This window comes from Pelodiscus sinensis, chromosome 5 (genome assembly GCF_052426305.1).
Source record: "Pelodiscus sinensis isolate ZL-2025 chromosome 5, ASM5242630v1, whole genome shotgun sequence".
Lineage (NCBI taxonomy): Eukaryota > Metazoa > Chordata > Testudines > Trionychidae > Pelodiscus > Pelodiscus sinensis.
This window is the reverse complement of record NC_143056.1, coordinates 105,910,907-105,927,970: the sequence shown is the minus strand read 5'-3', so window position 1 is coordinate 105,927,970 and position 17,064 is coordinate 105,910,907. Positions and strand designations below refer to the sequence as shown.

The following is a 17,064-nucleotide window of genomic DNA, read 5'->3' as shown; positions in this document are numbered from 1 at the left end:
ATTTAAATCGCCGCTTCATTTTGCTATGTCTAGTAAACTCATCTACATGGCTCCGTCGATGGAGCCATGTAGTCTAGACACACCCTAAGAGTCTGATCCAAAGACCACTGAAGTAAAGGAGATATTTAATTGACTTGCAGATAGGACTCAGTGGGCATGTCTATACTTGTTATTTCAAAAGAACAAGAAGAGCAGCCATACTATATAGGCTATGTCTACACAGCAGTGTTATTTCAGAATAACGTTAGTTATTCTGAAATAACATAATATCGAAATAATGTTGAGTTGGAGGGCTGCTTACTCTGACCCCCTGTAACCCTAACTGTACGAGGAGTAATGGAAGTCAGGGGAAGAGAGCTCTATCTTGAAATAACTGCTGTATAGACAGCGCCAAAAGTCGAAATAAGCTTGGAATAGCTTATGCATAAGCATTGCATAACTTATGTTGCATAGCTTATTTCATGTTTAGCCCTTCTGCATAGACGTGCCCTACCAAGCCTGTTATTTCAAAATAATGGGCTTGTTATTTCAAAATAATAACTTCTGCTTGTGAAGTTATAAGCTTATATCAAAATAGTTATTTTGGGAGTTATTATTTTGAAATAACCTGGTAATGTAGACACAGACCATTTTTTGAACATAATGGTTTAAGTTTTAGGTAGGCATGTTCCATTAATACTGAACTATGTTTTACATCCACCACTTTTTGTATTCAGTCAAGAACATAAATCACAGGATGCGACTAAAATGAGTTATTTCGAAATAACAATATGAATAACGAATAACAGGTGGCTTATTCAGAAATCTGCAAATCTCATTCTAGGAGGAATAATGTTTATTCCAAAATAGCTATTTTGAAATAAGGCATATGTAGATGTTCCACGGCTGCTATTTCGAAACAGCCCCACACCAGGGCCATTCTAAGTTATTCCTCTCCAGTGCCTCATGGGGCTCTGAATCAAAATAGCACATTAAGGAAGCCTGCCTGGGACTAATTTTGAGGCTTCCCTGAATTGCAGAAGTGCTATATCAAAATAAGCTATTTCGGAATAACTATTCCAGAATAGTTTATTTTGAAATAAGCATGCAGTGTAAATGTACTCACAGAGTGCTAAGAGCTCAGAATAGTAACTGCATATGCTTTTCATAAGTTTTTACTGTGAAAGACCTAGAACACTATCCAATCTCCTTAATTCCGTAATTCCAATTCTAAAAGGTACAAAATTATTTTTTGCCTAATCTACTACAAATATAGTACTTTAACAAGTACTAATTATATAGTTCTGTGATGTATGAGCACAGTGGGTTTAACTACATAAAGCTATTTATGTCCAGAAACTCACCTCTCTGAGCTTTGTCAATTTCTGCATTCGAACTGGTTGAACTTGTATTTGGAGGTCTTTGAACGCTAATGTTTTAGTCAATTGACCGTTGGATTTATTACTAATATCAAAGCTTTTCTCTTCTTCAGATAGTAATTTAAAAGATGCCTTTTCATCATGTCCAGGTTCTATGCTATCCCATGATATAGCTTGTAATAGAGGAGGGCGTGTTCCAGATAATTTAAGTTCTGTTGGACAGGTAACTTTAGGGTCCATCAGTTCTGGTACAGAACTTTTTATCTTTGAGTCCACAGTACTTAGGTCTTGGCCTTGTCGATACATTCTTAAAGGAAAGTCATTTTGTTTTGATTTCTTAAGGAATGATTTTCCATGTTCATTTTCACAACTGTTATTGCTTGTGTTAGGAGACATTTTGGCAGTCTCACTGCCTAAAGGGGAGGATTTGGGTAAATTATCCATGTGTGCAAGTGGATCAAAGTTTTCTTTTTGTGCAGAGAGTTTCTCTTTGGAGTTTTCAAAACTAGTTGAATGAGGAACCAACCTTCCGTGAGAAACCTTCCTCTGATCATTCTGCTTTCGATCGCTTAAACCTTTTGTGACATTCTGAAAGAAAAGGATATACATAAAAAAGACGTGTTAGGGGAAGCTGGATTTTACTGAATGAGACCATTTCTGCTTTCACAGCCATTTTCTTGTAAATGCTTCATGGTAGGAGGGAGGAGGGTGGATTTTCAAAGACACAGAAAGCAGGTAGGTGCTTAAAGGCACATTGATGATCACTGTGTGATGGGTGCTCCTCATTTGTGCTTTAGAAAATATCACCTCCCAGGTGCTATTTGCTGGAGATCTTTGCAAAGAGAACCTAAACAAGTTTAACCAGTTAGACCATGTCTGGAGAATTCAAGGCTTTTGGTGTATTTGTGTTGCTTTTTTATTGTAAACAATGCATGTCCCCTTGCTCCCAGACAGGCAAGACCTCTTGGAATCAGAACAATGAGTAGGGCCTTCCCAAATTCAAGACTGTGAAAAACCTGTGATAGCTGGGCTTAGCTATCCTGAATTTCACTAGATATGCTTTTAGTGCTCCTACGGTATGTTCCATAGATAACGTAATTTAATATTTGTGATCCTTAGAGAAAATTAAAGATAGCAATATTGGAGCTAAACCTCCAGTTTAAGTGATTTATTAAATAATAATTTAGTTCAGTGGTAGACTTTTAAGAGCAGACTTCTTTATATGTTTGGAAAGTGCCTACTATGCACATAAAATATAAGGAAACAAAGTTAAGAAAACAATGTGAGCAGGGTGAGGGATTAAATTGTGAAGGACTACTTTTCTTTAATTGAGTGAATGATTCCTATTATTCCCCCACCATCAAAATATGAACCTTCATACTTCCCAAGTTAAATCACATTATCTCATTTTCTCCCCATGTTTCTAATTTATCTTCTGATTTCCCTTTCTATTATTTCTTTTTTTTTACTGATAACTGTCATTCCTTCTAATACAATATCATTGGAAAATTTCATGAACACGGTGTTTACTCGCTCCTGAATGCAAAAGGCTAGACTGGGCCTTTTCTCAATACACACTAGCTGATGCATGAGAAGGAACTATTCCAGAGTCTTCCTTCCTTATTTACAGGGAAAAATGATTTACACTGCCTCTTTAATGGGTGCATATTACTTTTCCACTCTTCCCAGCACCTCTCAGCTGTGCAGCCAATACGTTGGGGTCTATCTATTCCTTATCTACATGGCTGTAGGAAAGAAAGGGTGGAAGAAATATGGGGCATGCATCCTATTCTTTCCTCACTGGGGTAAGGAACACTAATGCTGAGGTGCAGGGAACACGAATGCAGCTGTACAGGGACATGGCTCAGATAAGGACACTGTTATGTGACTTTGAAACTGAGTGAAAGTTTGTAAACCAAGTGAAATAATAAACAGCACTGGGAATCTTACTCCCTTTTATTCCCTTGCTTGGCTACATGAGGTTTAGTTACAATATGTCTCTAAATGTTAACTATGACCCTGATTCTGCAACACTTGTGTCTCATACATTCTAAATTTTCCTTGCACAAGTAGCTCAGTTAAAATCAATGGGATTATTCATGTGAGTAAACAGGAATATAAATATTTACATGATTAGACCCTAAGACTGGAAATAAAAAACAGGACTATGTAGCACTTTAAAGACTAACAAGATGGTTTATTAGGTGATGAGCTTTTGTGGGCCAGACCCACTTCCTCAGATCAAATAGTGGAAGAAAATTGTCACAACCATACATACCAAAGGATACAATTAAAAAAAATGAACACATATGAAAAGGACAAATCAAATATTTGATCTGAGGAAGTGGGTCTGGCCCACGAAAGCTCATCACCTAATAAACCATCTTGTTAGTCTTTAAAGTGCTACATAGTCCTGGTTTTTGTTTCAGCTACATCAGACTAACATGGCTACATTTCTATCACTAAGATTGGAAATGACTTTCTCCCTCCACGAACTTAAAAAATAACAAATAAATTGTCTGGTAGCACTTTAAAGACAAACAACAGGGCTGCTGTCTACACTGGCTGCTTGAATTTCCGCAAGAACACTGACTACCTACTGTCTGAAATCAGTGCTTCTTGCGGAAATGCTATGCTGCTCCCGTTCGGGCAAAAGCCCTCTTGCGCAAATGCTTTTGCGCAGGAGGGCCACAGTAGACAACGCAGTATTGTTTTGCACAAAAAAGCCCTGATCGTGAAAATGGCGATCGGGGCTTTCTTGCACAAAAACGCGTCTAGATTGGCACGGATGCTTTTCCGCAAAAAGTGCTTTTGCGGAAATGCGTCTGTGCCAATCTAGACGCTCTTTTCCACAAATGCTTTTAACGGAAAACTTTTCTATAAAGCATTTGCGGAAAATCATGCCAGTCTAGACGTAGCCCACATGTAGATGGGATCATGAGCTTTCGTGGGTATAGCCCACTTCTTCAATGCCCACAAAAGCTCATGATCCCATCTACATGTTTTGTTAGTTTTTAAGGTGTTATCAGACTACTTGTTGTTTTTTAAGTTTATCCTGTACAGACTAACTTGGCTTTTCCCTCCAGTACTGCAGTAGACCCCTATCTGGCCTCTCAGGGCAGTGCTGATTATCATTTCACTTGGATTATAAACTTTCACTCAGTTTCAAAGCCACATAATAGTATTCTTATCTGAGCCAACACAAGTTTAGTTTCAAAAGTAAGATTTTTGAGAGACGCTGTATCACATACTTACTTCTGCTTGCCATTCATCCTCTTGTATAATTTTGCTAATCTAACTAAAATGAAATATAGTAATTTGTTTTGCATTTTTTCCAGACACATGCCCCTTTAATTCTGCAGTCCTGTAGATGCTCAGGGATGATATTTAAATCTCTTAATACTGTTGCATTACTTCCCTTGAATTAGAAATTACATTTATAGACTGGTAACTGCCAAGTTACTCTTTTTTTTCTCAATCAGGAAGACATTAGATCTTTTCTAATCTTCCAGTGGCTCTCCACTTCTACATGGATGTTTCAGAAACTGTCATTATGTTGTGTTTAACTGGCCTTAGGCTTACCAGAACCTAAATAAAAGAGGGTATGTCTACACTACCCTCCTAGTTCGAACTAGGAGGGTAATGTAGGCATACCGCTCTTGCAAATGAAGTCCGGGATTTGAATTTCCCGGGCTTCATTTGCATAAGCGGGGAGCTGCCATTTTTAAAACCCCGCTGGTTCGAACCCCGTGCAGCTACACGGGGCTACACGGGGCTCGAACTAGGTAGTTCGAACTAGGATTCCTATTCTGAACGAGGTGTACCGGTAGTATAAAATGATATTATTTTAAATACCAACATACCATAGCCAGCACCTGCAGTCTTACCTGCAGTGGAGTCACTGATCCAGCACCTGTGACGGCACATACATCAGGCCCTGGAATAATGATACAACAAGAGCATATTCTGATTTGTATTTGTTGTTTATTATATTTCAACAACATCCACACCCACTTACGTGCACACAAGATAATAGAGGGGGAACGCTTCAAAGGCACAACACTGAAAATTTATGACTTAATATCAGAATTCATAAAGTTGGATTTTAAAGATGAAACAAAAAGAAACAACAAATTCTATTCTATTCCATTCTATTGCAAGCACAGTAAAAATAGAACATTACATATTATAGCAAAGCTTCACAATTGAGGGCAATAAAATACAAGGCATATAACCTAGGAATACAATATACATAAAATAATCTTAATATATCTGTTCCATTTTATATTTAGCTGTGGCACTTTGAGTGAGTTTCTCAGACGTAAAGAAGAGCTTTGTGTAGGGTCAAAAGCTTGTCTTGCCAATAAAAGTTGGTCCAATAGAAGATATTGGAGCAACTAGAGTGACAAGGACACCGACCTTTTCTCTCTCGTATCTTGGGATTGACATGGCTACAACAGCACTGCATACATACTAATGTATTGTGGGAATTTACAAACTTCATCATTTTCTATGAGAGAGACTTGTGAATTTATGAAGCCTGGCTACTTTTCAATAGATGGAAATGTAGCCTAATGGGCATTCCCCCCCAGCTTTGTAAAATGGTTTAAATTTTAACATCTATAGATAAGTTTACCTGTTGGGACTGGAAGAGTGAGAAAGTTGCTCTGAGATGGTATAGGAGAAACTCTGGGACTAAGTGTAGGAGAAACAGCTTAATTAAAAAGAAAAAAAGAAAGCATTAGATAACTTTTTGGATTGTGATTTCTAAGCTTCCTGCTCAAATTTTAAAAAAGCCCCACAGACAGTGATAGCATATGATAATATTCATGGCCAAAGCATTTCCAAGTTTCCCCAAATGATTTCAAATTGCTAAAAACATTTTGGGAAAAATGGAAACCACTTTCTAAAAAACAACAACGATAGGGCTCATGATCCCATCTACATGTTTTGTTAGTCTTTAAAGTGCTCCCAGACTATTTGTTGTTTTTTAAATTTATCCTGAATGGGCTAAATATGCTCCCTAGATGTTGCATTTCTACTGCATTTGTGGGCCATATGCATGGGCTGTCTCATACTGCAACACAGGGAAGTGGATGTGCTGGAGTGAGGGCTTGGGAATTTCTATGCAGTCTGAATTGAAAAGGGTTAGACTACAACTGAAAGTGAGCAGTCAGCTGCCTCTGCAACTCTTATAAGGGTACATCTAGAGTGTGGTGCTATTTCAGGATACCAGAAGTATCCCAAAATAGCAACGCCACGTTTTTAAACGCACCTGGGCTGTGTCTACATTGGCACCCTTTTCCGGAAAAGGGATGCTTATGAGACAAGACAGAATTGCAAATGCCGCGGGGGATTTAAATATCCCCCGCGGAATTTGCATGAACATGGCTGCCACTTTTTTCCGGCTCGGGGCTTTGCCGAAGAAAAGCGCCAGTCTAGACAGGATCTTTCAGAAAATAAAGCCTTTTCCGGAAGATCCCTTATTCCTGATTTTAACTAGGAGGGTAATGTAGGCATACCGCACTTGCAAATGAAGCCCGGGATTTGAATTTCCCGGGCTTCATTTGCATAAGTGGGGAGCCGCCATTTTTAAATCCCCGCTTGTTCAAACCCCGTGTAGCGCGGCTACACGGGGCTCAAACTAGGTAGTTTGGACTAGGATTCCTATTCCACGAGGTGTACCTGTTCCACGAGGTGTACCGGTAGTTCGGAATAGGAACCTAGTCCGAACTACCTAGTTCGAGCCCCGTGTAGCCGCGCTACACGGGGTTTGAACAAGCGGGGATTTAAAAATGGCGGCTCCCCACTTATGCAAATGAAGCCCGGGAAATTCAAATCCCGGGCTTCATTTGCAAGTGCGGTATGCCTACATTACCCTCCTAGTTCGAACTAGCGGGGTAGTGTAGACATACCCTTAGTGAGAAATATTTTCAGCGAGGTTAAAAACAACAAACTATGTGCACGCAACCACTAATTATGAATGGACTATATTGAGCACGTGCCTTGTAAAGTTGTACATCAGCAAACCTCAATTTATATATCATATGTTATTTTCACATCTTGCACTTACCTGTGGGAGATTCTGGAAGGCTGCTTCTTGATTTTCTCCCTCTGCGCATTAGGAACCTCTCACTCACTCTCTTTGCTTCTTCTAATAACTCAAGATTCTTCTTTTTATCTTCATCTGAGATTTTGACGTCTGGCAGTTGGTCATTTATCAAATCAATCACCTGACCTGTATGGTCTCAGTAGCCAAGCGTATGAGTTAGAGTTGTATAATATAACTATGTGTTTAGCTTATTTGTTGCATAATTTAAAAAAATCATATGTACCTACCATATGGTTTAAAATATACCTATAATTGTGCTATCAACTCATATTCACTAGTCATTCATATTTAACATCACTTTCCAGTAGTGCTCTTTTCCCCCCAGCACTGATGATGTCCTGTGAAATGAAGGTATCATCAGCCCCTTGAATAAATGCATTAACATAAAACTTGGTTTTCCATATCCCACCCACTCTTATTTATGTCTAAGGTTTTATTTGTGAAAATGGGTGCGGCACTAACCATATGCCAGCTGGTACTTTCAGCATTTCTGTTATAAACTATTTTTTTGTGAAAGTTTCTGCCTGTATAACTTTTCAAGCACAAAGTCCCACAAACATTCTTGGTAAAGGCAGAGCATACTTAACACTAAGCACGTGAATAGCTCTGTTGACGAATTTACAGACTGGGGTCCAGAATTTTGTGTAAAGATTAGAGACCAGTGGTAACTGGGACTATAATTTGAAACTGATAAAAAATGTGATCTATAATGTCTGCCATTTGTTTTTATTTCCTATTTAAAAACTGACTTTTCATATAGCTTCATACTAGAAGTAAAATGTTCAAAAACACCTAGTAATTTATCAACCCAAGTGCCATTTTCAAGATATCTTGGAGTTCACTTTTGGAACTCGGTGGTAACTCAACTTAGGTGTTATTGTGTATTGGGTTGTAGATATAGATCTTGTTGTTATAGTGGAAATTTCCAGAGGCAGGAATAAATATGCAGGCCAGGATCAGGCTGGAGATGATGAGGTGATCCAATCAAGGAGGATGAGGCCCACTTCTAGCAGCTGATCTGGAGGTGTGAATTCCAAGGGAACAGAAGCTGCTTTTGTAGTTAGCAAGCCATTCACAGTCTTTGTTTAATCCAGAGTTGATTGTGTCAAACTTAAAGATGAACTGTAGCTCAGCAGTTTCTCTTTGAAGTCTGGTCCTGAAGTTTTTTTGCTGCAGGATGGCTACTTTTAGATCTGCAATTGTGTGTCCAGGAAGATTGAAGTGTTCCCCTACAGGTTTTTGTATGTTGCCATTCCTAATATCAGATTTGTGTCCATTGATTCTTTTACGTAGGGACTGTCCTGTTTGGCCGATGTATATAGCAGTGGGGCATTGTTGGCACATGATGGCATATATTACGTTGGTGGATGTGCAGGAGAATGTACCAGTGACAGTATGGCTGATCTGGTTAGGTCCTGTGATGGTGTTGCTGGTGTAAATATGTGGGCAGAGTTGGCACCGAGGTTTGTTGCAAGGATTGGTTCCTGAGTTCGAGTTATTATGGTGCGGTGTGTAGTTGCTGGTGAGAATATGCTTCAGGTTGGCGGGTTGTCTGTGGGCAAGGACCGGCCTACCTCCCAAGGCCTGTGAAAGCGAGGGATTATTGTCCAGGATGGGTTGAAGATCACTAATGATGCGTTGGAGAGGTTTTAGCTGGGGACTGTAGGTGATGGCCAGTGGTGTTCTGTTGGTTTCTTTCTTGGGCTTGTCCCGTAGCAGGAGGCTTCTGGGTACACGTCTGGCTCTCTCAATCTGTCTCCTCACTTCCTCGTGTGGGTATCGCAGTTTACAGAATAGAAGTGGGCCTCATCCTCCTTGATTGGATCACCTCATCATCTCCAGCCTGATCCTGGCCTGCATATTTATTCCTGCCTCTGGAAATTTCCACTACATGCATCTGACGAAGTGGGTCTTTGCCCACGAAAGCTTATGCTCCTACACTTCAGTTAGTCTATAAGGTGCCACAGGACTCCTCGTCGCTTTTGCAGATTCAGACTAACACGGCTACCCCTCTGATACTTGTTGTTATAGTAACTGAGTTAGGTCACTGGGGTCAGCCCAGCTAGTTTGGGCTTGTTCTAGTCAGTTCTGTGCTGTCCGAGACAGAACATCAGAAATGGCTGCCCGTCGCAGGGAGCCATAGCCTGTAATACCTCTGAGGCTGGTATAGGGGGCTCTGTCTGTGAGGTGGAGTGTTTTCCATATAAGGGCATGTAAATTAATAATCTTCCCCTGCTCGCTCCACCCATTGCAGTAACAGATCAGCCAGTGGGCTGACTGGTGCTCAGGCCTGCTACTCCACCCACTGCAGCAAAAACCAACCTATGGGGTGATAAGTTCACAGGCAATAAAACAGGCAGGCAGCCCCTCTCTCACTGGGGATTCGCATTGAGTGAACGCCTGGCCTGATCACCCAGACGCCTTGCACCCCCCGCTCTTGAGTCTTACTGAGCGTACTCCGAGTTGGTCGACCCGAGTGGAGATAGTTTATGAGCATGTGACCGGTAGTTGTGTTCCTGCTGTCTCCAGAACTGGTATAACCACCCCTCCCCCCGCCATCATCCCTATCCTAATTGATTTTTTAGTTGTCCTTATTGCTTGCCAAGTGACAGTGGCTAAAAAGTTACTAAGTTAGTTTATAAATAGTTGTGGTTTAGGTTTTTTACTGTTTCCTTGTATAAAGTTGTGTAAATAGTCAGCCCTATGGATAATACCAGTGTTAATTCAACTGTTCCTAACCCCTGGGCAGTTATTAGGAATTATTGTGATTTAGAAAAGCCTCAGGGAATTGTTTTGTGTTGTCTGGCAATCTGTTTAATTTTTGTTCTGATGATTGTCTGGCGCCATCAAAATAAAATCAGTTTGTGCTTTTTGAAACCCCCAGTTGTGGTCTCATCCTTTCCGGCATCCCTTCGAACCTTGTGTATTACGGGGACTGACATGTGCTATGCAATAAAATGGACTCTTGCAACTACTCAAGCTCTCTGTATTTCCACTGATTTCTTCCTATACTGTAAAACTCCCCACAACATAACAGGTGTTTCTGAACATTTTACTCTAAGAATACATCTATGCAGCTGGGCTATTTCAGGATACCAGAAGTACCCTGAAATAGCTACCCCGAGTCTTTTGAATGCACCCGCTATTTCAAGATCGGTCTCAAAATAGTGGATGTGCTATTTTGGCATCCCTGTAACCCTTGTTCCACGAGGGTTAAGGGATGTCTCAAAATAGCGCGTTATTTCTGTGTAGATATGCCAAATTTTAACATATGCTATTTCAAAATTCAATAAAAATCAGATACGCAATTTGCATAGTGCAAATTGCGTATCTTATTTTGAGTTTAGGGTGCTGTGTAGACACACCTTAAGGGACTTGTCAAAACCCCCACCTCTATGGGCCTCATCCAAAGTTCATTATGTTAAGTGAAAAGACTCACATTGACTTCAAGTGCTTCGGATCAGGCCCTTAGTTATCTTTTAAGAAGAGCCAATGGAATAGACTTCTCCACAAACAATTCTCATTTTCTTAGTTCAGCTCTCATTTTCTCACCAAACAATGGCATGTTAGGATGTATGCATGACTTGGGTGCTGCTGCTGATCTAGCTGCTGCTAGATAAATTGTGCAGGGTTTTCCAATCCTCTTAGATCTCCAGGCATGATTAAGCTTAAATTCAGTAGTGCCATAGATTGTGTGCTCTCTCCTATCTTGGATTATTCTGCCTTTGAATGTCTTGAGCCAGCATGTACCATAGTCTGTGCTATTTTTAAAAACAGCTCAAAATATAGTTTTAGAAGAACAAATCAGCCTAAATAAATTGCTGGGATTTTTATTCATGAAATCGTACATTCATAATATAAATCTACAATACAAACTGAAAACATTAAACCAGAATCTTGACTATTAAAGTACAATAAGAATGAAATATTTCTAATGTGTTTCAATATACAATTTACATTTTACATGAACTATTTTCTGTGTTGTGTAATTGGATCTGGATTTCTGAGGTTTGTTTTTCTTTCTTTTCTTCTCTAGGTAGTGGCTCATATCTGTTTATTCTTTTATCATTTCATACTTTAGAGTAATCATTCCTATAATTCCATACAATTTATAATGACAGGTAAGGATGCTGTAGATAGAAATGGGTCTGCAGCAACAATCCAGATACATACTCACATGGGGAGAAATCCTGGTCCTATTTAAGTCAAAAGCTTCAGAGGGGCAGACAAGTTAGTCTGTAACTGGAAAAACTTAAACAACAACAAGTAGTCTGGTCGCACTTTAGAGACTAACAAAACAAATAGATGGGATCATGAGCTTTCATGGGCACAACCCACTGCTTCCCGTCATCTGGTTTTTGCCTATGAAAGCTCACGATCCCATCTACATGTTTTGTTTGTCTTTAAAGTGCTACCAGACTATTTGTTGTTTTTTAAGTTTTGCCTATTTAAGTCGGTGGGAGTTTTGACACAGACTTCAACAGGGCCAGCACTTCATCCCCGAACTGGAAAGTTTGCCAATATATGTATAGTAATGGTGAGATTCTCAGCTGGAGTAGTGAGTCAAGTTCTGGGCACCACATTTCAGGAAAGATGTGGAGAAATTGGAGAGTCCAGAGAAGAGCAACAAAAATGATGAAAGCTTATGAGGGAAGGCTGAAAGAACAGGGCTTGTTTAGTTTGGAAAAGAGAAGACTGAGAAGTGGACATGATAGCAGCTTTCAAGTACCTAACAGGGTGTTTACAAGGAGGAGGAAGAAATATTATGCTCCTTAATGTCTAATGATAAGACAAGAAGCATTGGTCTTAAATTGTAATAAGGGACGTTTAGGTTGGACATTAAGAAAAACTTCCTAACTATCAGGGTGGTTAAACACTGGAATAAATTGCCTAGTCATGTTGTGGAATCACCATCACTAGAGACATTTAACAACACATTAGACAGACATCTGTTAGGGTATGTCTACACATCACAGTTATTTTGAAATAACAGCTTTTATTTCAAAATAACTTTCCTAGCATCTACACAAGCCAACCGCTATTTCGAAATTAAATCAAAATACTGGAGGGCTTATTTCAAAATTGGTAAACTTAATTCCATGAGGAATAATGCCAATTTCAAAACTGCTATTTCGAAATAAATGCTGTGTAAACACTTATATCGAAATTGGGGGCCTCCAGCCTTTCCAGGGTGCCTTGGTGGCCACTCTGGCCTCAACCAAGAACACTCCTCTCCCTCCCCACCTCCCTAGAGCCCTTAAAGGGGAAGACTCTGGCCACAGTGCCTGTGCGAGCTCCAAGCCTGCCAGCCCAGAGTCAGCAGTCACTGCCCCTGACCCAGTGACCCCAAAACATGAGCCAGCAAGCCACCGGCAGCCAGCCCTTCACCGCTCTTAAGGAGCAGTCTGCCAGCTCCCAGGAGCCTGCTAGGGCCCAAAGAAGGCCGGCACCTTCCTGGTCCAGGGTGGAGCTCATGGACCTTATTCAGGTTTGGGGGGATGCCCCCAACATCCATGATCTCTGCACTAGACGGGGGAATGCAGCCGTCTATGGCAGGATAGCTGCCAACCTGGCCACCAAAGGCCACATGCTAACCCAGGAGCAGGTTCGCATGAAAATCAAGTTGGTCCAGTGAGATCCCCAACCCTGGGCCCTTAACTTCCCCTCCTCCTTCTTCCCCTTGCTTCCCCCTTCCAGCTCTCTCCTCCCAGGTTTCCCCTTCCCCTCTCCCACCTCCTTTCCCCAGTCTCACCAGAGTTTCATTCCCGCCCACCCAGTTTTGTTAAATAAAGAGAGTTCATGAAAAAACATGTATTTTATTTTACATCGGGAAGGGGGGTTAAGGAGGTGTATGTGGAAGGACGTGAGAGACCGTGGGGCAGACCAGGGAGGTTCTTAGTGCTCCTCGAGGTGGAAGCTCTCCCACAGGGCCTCCTGGATACTGACAGCCGCCGATGGACCTCCTGGATGGCAGCCTGTAGAAAGTGCAGCCAGGCTCGCAGCAACGCATCCAAGAGAAGCACCAGAGTGCCCAGGGGCAGCTCTGGCTCCATGTTGCAGAGTGCTGTGGTGTCCAGAGTGAGAGCAACCAGAGCATGCAGAGACAAAATGCTTTGCTGTCCCTCATCAAGGTAGGCAAGCAAGCAGGGAAACCTGAGAACCAGCTGCCCAGGGGGGTCCCTTGAAGCACAGGCCTCAGATAGCCTCAGGCAGTAGCCACACTAAGTAACTCCTGACCTGATGCCCTGCCGGACCTGGTTCTGGCCCGCCTTAAATGCGATTCAGCGTCCACTCAGTGTGGATGTGCTATTTCGAAATAGCCAAATGCTATTTTGAAATGCATTTTGTGTGTAGACACGTTATTTTGAAATATCTTATTTAGAAATAACTATTTCGAAATTAGATATTTTGAAATAATGCTGTAGTGTAGACATACCCTTAGGGAAGATCTAGATCGGAGCAGGAAAATTTGGCCCACCAAGCCAATGGAGCCTATCTGCAGGAGCCTCTGCCTGTCCTGCCCCCACATACTACTCAGAGCAGCTCTCTGAATGCTGCAAGCCTCAGGGGAGGGGAAGAAAGGCTTCATGCACTGTCCCTTTCCCCAATCTTGCAGCTCCCATTGGCCAATTTCCAGCTGATGGCAGCTGCCTGTTTGCAGGTCAGGCAGCGCACAAAGTACTACTCCCCCTCTGGGCTTGCACACTTCAGAGCTATACATGGTCCTTGCAGTCACAGCAGGGGTATGGAAGGCAAGGAACTCTAGCACCTTGGACCCTCCCTTCTTCCAACCCATTGTCTAACCCCTCCCCCCGCACTCCTACCTTTTCACAGATCCTGCGCCCCAATCCTCTGCACTCGCTCCCATGCCCCAGCTCTAGGATGCAACCTCCTCCCTGACCTTGCACCCCAACCCTCTATTCCAGTTACAACCAAGATTCCTGTACCCCCTCCTGCAATTTCACTCCAGGTCACAACCCCCTCCCAGACCCTGCACTCCTTTTGCACCCCTCCTTCAGCTCAGAAGCCTCTTTTCCACTCATGTCTCCTCCTGGACTCTGCATCCTGTTCTGCACCCCAGTCTCCTGCCTCAGGCCACAACCCTCTCCTTCATCCAAATTCCCTCCCAGATCCCACACTCTCTCCTGCACCACAATCCCTTACCAGAAGCTCCCTTCTACACTCAGCCTCCATCCCAGACCCCACATCTCCTCCATTAATATCATGGAAGAATCATAGAATAGAATCATAGAATCATAGAACTGGAAGAGACCTCAGAAGGTCATCAAGTCCAGGCCCCTGCTCTAGGCAGGACCAATTCCAACTAAATCAACCCGGCCAGGGCTTTCTCAAGCCGAGACTTAAACACCTCTAGGGATGGAGACTCTACTACTTCCCTAGGTAACCTATTCCAGTACTTCACCACCCTCCTAGTGAAATAGTTTTTCCTAATATCCAACCTGGACCTCTCCCATCACAACTTGAGACCATTGCTCCTTGTTCTGCCATCTGACACTACTGAGAACAGCCTCTCTCCATCCTCTTTGGAACCTCCCTTCAGGAAGTTGAAGGCTGCTATCAAATCCCCCCTCACTCTTCGCTTCTGCAGACTAAACAGACCCAAGTACCTCAGCCTCTCCTCATAAGTCATATGCTCCAGCCCCCTAATCATTTTGGTTGCCCTCCGCTGGACCCTCTCCAATGCGTCCACAGCCTTTTTGTAGTGGGGGGCCCAGAACTGGACACAATACTCCAGATGCGGCCTCACCAAAGCCGAATAAAGGGGAATAATGACATCTCTGGATCTGCTGGCAATGCTCCTCTTAATGCAACCTAATATGCCATTAGCCGTGTTGGCTACAAGGGCACACTGTTGACTCATATCTAGCTTCTCATCCACTGTAACCCCCAGGTCCTTTTCTGCAGAACTACTACTTAACCGGTTGGTCCCCAGCTTGTAACTATGCTTGGGATTCTTCCGTCCCAAGTGCAGGACTCTACACTTGTCCTTGTTGAATCTCATCAGGTTTCTTGTGACCCAATCCTCCAATTTGTCTAAGTCATTCTGTACCCTATCTCTGCCCTTAAGCGTATCTACCTCTCCCCCCAGCTTAGTGTCATCCGCAAACTTGCTGAGGGTGCAATCCATCCTCTCATCCAGATCATTAATGAAGATATTGAACAAAACCGGTCCTACAACCGTACCTTGGGGCACTCCCCTAGAAACCAACCGCCATCCTGACATCGAGCCATTGATCACTACCTGCTGGGCCCAGCCTTCTAGCCATCTTTCTACCCATCTTCCCATCCATTTATCCAATCCACAATCCCTTAACTTGCTGGCAAGAATATTGTGGGAGACCGTATCAAAAGCCTTGCTAAAGTCAAGGTATATAACATCCACTGACTTCCCCATGTCCACCGAGCCAGTTACCTCATCATAGAAGCTAATCAGATTGGTCAGGTACGACTTGCCCTTTGTAAATCCATGCTGTCTATTCCTGATCACTTTCCTCTCATCCAAGTGCCTCAATATGGATTCCTTAAGTATCCCTTCCATGATTTTTCCAGGAACTGAGGTAAGACTGACAGGCCTATAGTTCCCTGGATCATCCCTCTTCCCTTTTTTGAAGATGGGCACTACATTTGCCTTTTTCCAGTCATCCGGGATTTTTCCCGATCTCCACGACTTTTCAAAGATAATAGCCAAAGGCTCCACAATGACATTTGCCAACTCCCTCAGTACCCTCGGATGCACTAAGTCCAGACCCATGGATTTATGTACGTTTAGCTTTTCTAAATAGTTCCTAACCTGTTCTTTACCCACCACGGGCTGTCCATCTTCATCCCATCTTGTGTCACTTGGTGCAGAAGTCCAGGAGCCGACCTTGTCCGTGAATACAGAGGCAAAGAAAGCATTGAGTACTTCAGCTTTCCCCACATCATCTGTCACTAGGTTACCTCCTTCATCCATTAGGGGCCGCACACCCTTTCTGATCACCTTCTTCTTGTTAACATGCCGGCAGAAACCTTTCTTGTTATCCTTCACATCCTTAGCCAGTCACAATTCCATTTGCGCTTTCGCCTTCCTGATAACCTCCCGGTATTCTCGAGCTATACCTTTAAACTCCTCCCTGGTCATTTGTCCAAGTTTCCACTCTTTGTAAGCTTCCTTTTTGTGCTTAAGTTCACCAAGGATTTCCCCTGTAAGTCCGGTCTCCTACCATGTTTGCCTCTCTTGCTACACATCGGGATGGTTTCTTTCTGTGCCTTCAATAAGGCTTCTTTAAAATACTGCCAGCTCTCCTGGACTCCTTTCCCCTTCATGTTAACACCCCAGGGGATTCTGCCCATCAGATCTCGGAGGGAGTCAAAATCTGCTTTTTTGAAGTCCAAGGTGTGTATTTTACTACTCTCTTTTCTTCCTTTGGTCAGGATCCTGAAATCTACCATCTCATGATCACTGCTTCCCAGGTTGTCACCCACCTCCACTTCCCCTATTAGTTCCTCCCTGTTTGTGAGCAGAAGGTCAAGCTGCGCACAGCCCCTGGTCGGATCCTTCAGCACCTGTGTCAAGAAATTATCCCCAACATT

General features: G+C 42.5%; 1 protein-coding gene across 13 annotated transcripts in view; it reads right to left on the bottom strand.

Moving 5' to 3' along the window:
- Nucleotides 1–17,064, bottom strand: part of IRAG1 (inositol 1,4,5-triphosphate receptor associated 1) — a 200,154-nt gene that overhangs the window by 58,010 nt on the left and 125,080 nt on the right. For 11 of the 13 annotated variants that reach the window (XM_075927919.2, XM_089778618.1, XM_089778617.1 and 8 more), the window contains 4 exons: nt 7,432–7,605; nt 5,995–6,072; nt 5,246–5,295; nt 1,344–1,946 (listed from right to left, as the gene is read on the bottom strand). In XM_075927919.2, the coding sequence (XP_075784034.2) occupies nt 1,344–1,946; nt 5,246–5,295; nt 5,995–6,072; nt 7,432–7,605 (905 nt within the window). The remainder of the gene's footprint in view (nt 1–1,343; nt 1,947–5,245; nt 5,296–5,994; nt 6,073–7,431; nt 7,606–17,064) is intronic. The other 2 variants (XM_089778622.1, XM_089778623.1) reach the window with 2 other exon arrangements.